Source organism: Saimiri boliviensis, chromosome 5 (assembly GCF_048565385.1).
Source record: "Saimiri boliviensis isolate mSaiBol1 chromosome 5, mSaiBol1.pri, whole genome shotgun sequence".
Classification (NCBI taxonomy): Eukaryota; Metazoa; Chordata; class Mammalia; order Primates; family Cebidae; genus Saimiri; species Saimiri boliviensis.
Window position 1 is genome coordinate 18158889 of NC_133453.1, and position 6595 is coordinate 18165483.

Consider the following 6595-nt stretch of genomic DNA (forward strand, 5'->3'; position numbering starts at 1 on the left):
ACTTGAAACAGAAAAGCCAAGTTCACAGGAAAGAGCAACAAAATTCAGGATGCTTCCTACCATTTGCTTGATTCAAAAACAGATCACGCAAATAAAATCATGAAGAAGAGACTGCCGCAGGCTGGCCATGCCTCAGCCTGTGGGCAAGAGATACAGAAAGACCAAGTGGGAGGGGCTGGAATCAGTCTAAGTCAGGAGGGGACCGGGAGAGGGAGGAGAGTCACCCCCAACCCCACACTTTGTACTTTGCTGTGTTGGTAAGTTTGTGTTGCTGTATGCACAGCAAACGTTTTGCCCATTAGCCGGTGCTGTGGGGCCAACGTGTGGATAATATTTGCCAAGACAATATGCACATCAAACGTTTTCTTGCAACCAAGCTTGGAGCAGCATCTCAGCAGCAGTTGCCCTATCACTGCATGTTCGAACTCCAAAGGCTCCAGAGCCGCCACATTTGAAAAGAGAAGTCCTTGTAAGATCACCTGCAGCTTGTTTTCCATTCATTACAAAGCATTTCAAAGGATAAAAAGCCAACCCTCACTCACTCCACAGTTCAAACAGAAATAAGATGCCCTCAAGAGATACTGACTGGAAGAGAAGCGAAATCCAGAAATGGCTTGGGAAATGTGCCTGTGATGTCTTAGAAACTAAGAATTATATTGAAGAATCAAAGAAAGAATTCACCACTTCCCAGGAGGGAAAAAAAGTGTTTATTTATTTAAATTAAAAATACTGTGAAAATTACAAAGTGTTAAATACAAAAGACAATTCTATACAACTCAATAGAATAAGAAGGAAGTATATACATCACTTTTTAGTAGGTGCAGATAGACTTGCACCAAACTTCAGGGTTAAGCAATGGAAAATGTGACAAGGCACATGTCCGTCGCAGTGAAATTTCAGAATTCAAGTGATTCCAGGCAAGAGGCCAAACTTAACTTGGCTTCTTTCAACTTAAACAGCCCCCTTTGGAGTAACTCCACGCTGAATTTTAAAGTGACCGGAGGGCCTTTTTCCCCCAAACATAAATTTCCTTTAGCTGTATGTCAAAGCAGACTGATAAACCAGCTCCTACACTGTTAACCCTTCTGTGGGAACGGTAGTGATTGCTGTGTGTCCAATCCATGTAGAGTATTTTTCTTTAAAAAAAAAAAAAAGTGGCTGGGTATGGCGGCTCACGCCTGTAATCCCAGTACTTTGGGAAGCCAAGGTGGGCAGATCATTTGAGGCTAGGGGTTCAAGACCAGCCAGGCCAACGTAGCAAAACCCCATCTCTACTAAAAATACAAAAAGAAACTTAGCCAGACATGGTGGCAGGTGCCCATAATCCCGGCTACTGAGGAGGCTGAGGCAGGAGAATCGCTGGAACCCAGGAGGTGGAGGTTGCAGTGAGCTGAGATCATGCCATGCCACTCCAGCCTAGGCGACAGAACACAACTCCGTCTCAAGAAAAAAAAAAGTTATTTTAAATAGAATTAAGTTTGACCTTTTACTTCCTCCTTGCCTTTAAGGACCTGATGAATCTGCAAAGCTGTTGACCACAGGAATACATGGAGACATTGGAAGCATTCCTGTGTGTTTTTCTTTAGACTTTGGTTTCCCTTAGCTGGGAGTGTTAACATCACACATTCTCCAGAGAACTTTAGAGGAGAATGTGGTGTCTGCCTCTTTGCTTCGATCCTGGGAAAACTACAGCAGGGGTGGGTTGGTAGCTTGCCCTGCATTCCCCAGTTATATGTATTCTGAGTCTCCAACTGCTCCTTTACATCAGTGGATCCTTGTTCAAATGAACTGACCAAAGAGGAAATGTTTGGTCCAAGCTTCCTCACACCAGGCTGTGGAGTATTTATCACAGAGCCCTAAAATCTAAAGGCATCCTCCCAGCCCCCTGGGGATGAAGATAGTCAGGAGCCTCATGCAGACAGCGAGCCTCTTGATGACTTGCCCAGGACCACACAGCAAATGAGCTTCAGGGCTCGGGATCAGAAAGCACAGAACTTGGAGCCCAGCTTTGTGCAATCTCTGCATGAGTATGCCCTTCTAGGTCTCAGCTACGTGACGAAATACCACATTATGTCCTCTCCCAGCTCAGAAAACTAGGCTGGGAAACGGAGCAGCAGCAGCACTAACGGCTTGGCCTTGTTCAACCCCACCTTACCCCTTCTAGAAAGATCAGGAAGAGTCCCCCGAACCACCATCAGGAGTGCAGGTTAGATTCTGGGGAAGCTCTTCTGATCCAAAGAATGTCATGCCAGCATGTGATGCTGCATGGTCACAGGTCAGAGTTCAAGGTCATAAGTTAGACAAAAGGTCAATATAGCAGATCATCTGTTACAACCCCAGCCAATGTTAACAGGTTTAAAAGTTACTTTTTTTTTTTTTCTTACAGTGTGCAAATGGGCTGGGTTCAGATCTCCAGCTTTCTCCCATCAAAAATCCTCCTCTAATCCAAAAGAAGCTTGTAACCCACTGTGAAGCAATGCCACAGGTACACAGTAGAGATACTTACAGCCAATCAGATCTAGAACGACAAAGCTCTAGGCAAAATAGCAAATCACAACTAGTCCCTCCGCATGTCCTAAGCATTTGGCAGCCCTGGGAACAGGCAGACCCTGCAGGAGTTACCCAGGGCGTCCAGTGAGAAAATGGCAAGCACATCGTGCCCCCAAATTCTCAACAGAACCCCCAACACCCAGACCCCAAAGTCAATGTACACGCTGCACATTTCCGTGGCTTTTTCCGTGGAGGGTGCAAACCACAGGCACCTCGCAGACTCCTTGGGGCTGCTGGCTCCGGCTGAGCCTCGCCCCCACCCCATCCCAAATCAGGGGCTTGCAGAGGGTCTCTTCAAAGTGGCAGCCACACTGCGAAAGTGAAACCAGACACTCGCAACATGTCCTTCGTGTCTCTAAGGGTGCTGGCTGATGGAGCCACCGGCGGGGGTCCCGGGGATGCTAGGAATTCTGATGAATGTTCTCCGAGGACCCTTCGCTGCTTTCGATGGGGGGCGTCTCCGAGGTCTCCTCCAGCTCATCGTCTGCGCCCTCCTCTTGAATGGTGAGGTGCACGTCCGGGGAGGAGGACTCGGAGCTCACGCTGTCCCCTTCCATGGAGCAGAGGGTGCAGGACAGCGCGGGCGCCACGCTCTCCTGCAGCATGTTCAGCATCAGGGGCACCTGCACCGACCTCAGGCCCGACACCACGGGCAGCGGCTTCATGGCCTCCCCCCACAGCCGCTCCTCGTCTTTGTACAGCAGCAGGAGGCTGGACTTCTTCTCCCGCCTCTTGGATTTCATGTAGCCCAGCATGATTCCGATCAAGAAAATGCCGTAGAAGGACATGACAACCAGAACGTAGAAGTACTCGTTGCCGTTGCGGCTGCCACCGCCGGGAGCTCGGGACTCCAGGGGGCTGCTGGAGGCGGCGGTGCCGGGGTGCGTGCTGTTCAGAAGCTCCATCTTCAGCATTGAGGCTGCCTGCACGGCGGGGCCTGGGGAGAAAGCCGCAGGTTAGAGCTCTCCCGCGGGTCCTGGGCACAGAGAGGAGGGGGAGCACGAGGTTGCGGAACTGCAATACCAAAAAAGCTTAAAAGTGCATGAAAGAAGTCGCATCAGAGGTTTCGCCAAACAGCTGACAGGAGTGAGCTAGAGGACTTGGAGTACACGGGAGAGAAGCCCGGGGAGGGTCACTGAGAAAAGTAAGAAGGACTTTTTTTCTTTTCTTTTCTTTTTTTTTTTTTAAGTGTACAAGTTAGTCCTATTTGCATTTCACAAAGTGAGCAGTATTACTTTGATATTTAAAAAAATCAGTGTAAGATAGGAGCATAAAGTAAATAATATCTTTAAAATTAGGAAACATATTTTAACTGAGCAGAAGGAAAGTTTACATTGTGTTTCCTAAACCCAACTATTTTTAATTCAAAACAATGTTTCCTTAGAGCAAAGAAAAGCAGAAAGAAAACAAAGGGAAAATATTCAGCTATTAGTTGGCAAAAATATCCCTCTTTCAAATGTTTCTGAAGCAAAGTGTAGCCTTGCTCACTTACCAAGGCTGACAGTTTGTCCCAAGTTTTGAATTCCCAAATCGTCCAGTCCAAGAGGGTTCTTCTGCTCTGTCCGACTCTGAGCTCTGACAGCTCCGCTGCTGCAGTTGGGATATATAGTCAAGAAGTGCATCGTCACGTGTTCTGGGAGGAAAACTTACAACAGAGGGTGATCCCGGCAGAGTAAGCAGTGAACTGAAATCACTGCCGTTCAACTCCCTGAACTTCGCAGCTGCGAAAAGAGAAAAAGACTGGGAAGTGAGAACTGCTCCTCACACCCCAGCGCCCAGCCAGGGTTTTCAGGTGGTGGTGATGATGCGTGAAGAGAGGAGAAAGGAATGTGCTGCGCTGGAACCCTTACCCCAAAATCCACTCTCACTGAAAATTAGCTCATGCTTCATCCAGCTCTTGGGGAATAACCATTATTGGACTACAGGTTTTCAGAGGCAGCTGAATCCCATTATCTGGATGAAAGACAGTTGGATTTACAGTCAAGGAACTGGGGCTTCTGTTTCAGTTCTTCCACTCGTTATGCAAATTTCATAAATCCTTCCTTAACCTTTCCACACCTCACATTCCTAGTCTGTAAAATCGCTGTGTGGGAGGGTCTTCTGCAGGCAGAATTATATAAACCACGTGACCTTTTGAGTCCCTTTCAGCTTAGCCCTTCTAAGATTTAAGCTGGCTGGTGTAGCTTAGCCCTCTAAAAGCAGAGATTCTACCTGCCTTCCATATCAAGATCACAAACCTATGTTTATAACAGTTATTTTCTAAAACATCTTCCAGGTTCTTTTCAGTGGTCTGCACGAAGTGGAAACATGTTGTGCTAAAAGATACTATGGGCTGGTTTTGTTCGTCCTGCCATACACAGCTGCTCCTTTGAAGCCTCATGCAGAGACCATTCATACATCTCTTTGCTGTTTCTGACAGGTCAGGGGAGGAGCAGGACTATTTCCGAGTGCAACTAAGCACGGTTCAAGAGTTTAAACCTAGGTAGACCCTGTGTTTAAATGGCTGCTGTGATCAAAATTGGAACAGGAATTGCAGGCTTTGATGTCAGTCTTTCTGCTTCCTGGGCTGCTTATTCTAAGAGGCTTTCATTCTAAGTGGAAGGAAACTGGGAGGGACCCGCTCCCTCCAGTTGTCTGTGGCCTGTGGATTGCAGCCAGACTGTCTTGTGGGGCCAACTTTAAAGGAAACATCTCTCATGGTTCTGCTGTAATCAAACTGAAGTATGAGACATCCATCTCTCCGGATTGAACATATATAGCTTTGGCCCTGGAACTTTCACTGCTGCTACAGGAACCACCTTGGTTGGCACCTGATCCTGATTCTAAGAAGACACCTGTGGGAAGAGTAGGAATATTAACTCAATGCTGCTGTTCTTCCCACTTGACTACTCAGCTGTGCTCGCCCATAAATCCCCAGCTGGCACTGGAGGTATCAACCATTGACCACTCCAGCACCAAGATCATCCAGACAGTGAAACTGTGCTCACCCCAGTAGTCACCTTCACCACTGTGTCAATACTTACCCTCCATAGCTACCTTGGCCACAGTAGACTTGGCCTTTGCAACCTGTGTCCATCATAAGCACTAGAACACTCCATCTACACCTAAGCCTACAGTGGAATGTCTGGGACACTAGAACAAGAGAGGCTTATGAAAGAGATGCTTGTAGATTGTCGACCCCGGCATTGTTGATTGTGTACCTTAGGACATATGAGATTGGTCATCACCCAGGGATTGTCCAACACCAAAACTTTGAGTACGCAGAGAGGAGGTGGGGATAGGGGTTACCAGATTCAAGGAGCAGGAAGTACAAAGCCTGATTTCAGGAAGCCAAACAGATACTAAAGTTTTAAACAAAATAAATCCCCAAACCTGAGCCAACAGTCCCAAGGGAATACAACCAAGAAAAGACATGAGTGTGGGGAAACTCTAGAATAAAGTCCAAGCGACAAAACAAGCCAAAGCCAAAGGAAGAATAAAATTCACAAGAGTCAGGAAGGGGATACCCCAGACAAAATTCTGGGCTGCCTATTTGGAGTCCCCGATGCCCTGATTCCCATGGACTCCCTGCATGGATACTTCTACTAGAGTTAACTGAGGACAGGTGCAGTGGCTTATGTCAGTCATCCCAACGCTTGACGAGGCTGAGGTGGGCAAATCACTTGAGCCCAAAAGTTTGAGACCAGCCTGGGCAACACAGTGAGACCCTACCTCTACCAAAAAAAATACAAAAATTAGTCAGACATGGTGGCATATGCCTGTAGTCCCAGCTACTTGGGAGGCTGGAGTGGGAAGTTCACCTGAGACCAGAAGCTCAAGGCTGCAATGAACTCTGAACATGCCACTGCACTCCAGCCTGGGTGACAGAGCAAGATCTGTAAATAGAATAGAATAGAATAGAATAGAATAGAATAGAATAGAATAGAATAGAATAGAATAGAATAGTTAAATGAAATGGTGCAAAGAAAGCACCATGTCTGGTGGGATGCGCACACTCAATGTCTGATTTGAGTTATTGTTAGGAGCACCCTGTTGCTCCCAAGGG

At 47.2% G+C, this 6595-nt stretch overlaps 1 protein-coding gene across 1 annotated transcript; it reads right to left on the bottom strand.

The window, feature by feature from the left end:
* Positions 1 to 688: 688 nt before the first annotated feature.
* KCNE4 (potassium voltage-gated channel subfamily E regulatory subunit 4) lies at positions 689 to 4331 on the bottom strand. Its single transcript, XM_003925478.3, has 2 exons — positions 4043 to 4331; positions 689 to 3487 (listed from the first exon to the last, which is right to left on the bottom strand). The coding sequence occupies exons 1-2, from the start codon at positions 4170 to 4172 to the stop codon at positions 2952 to 2954; spliced, it is 666 nt and encodes a 221-aa protein (XP_003925527.1). The 5' UTR covers positions 4173 to 4331; the 3' UTR covers positions 689 to 2951.
* Between the last annotated feature and the right edge of the window lie 2264 nt (positions 4332 to 6595).

Coding starts and splice junctions, on each gene's coding strand:
- KCNE4 (XM_003925478.3), bottom strand. CDS start 4,172: ATGCACTTCTTGACTATATATCCCAACTGCAGCAGCGGAGCTGTCAGA. Junction 3,488..4,042: donor GGGACAAACTGTCAGCCTTG/GTAAGTGAGCAA, acceptor CTTTCTCCCCAG/GCCCCGCCGTGCAGGCAGCC.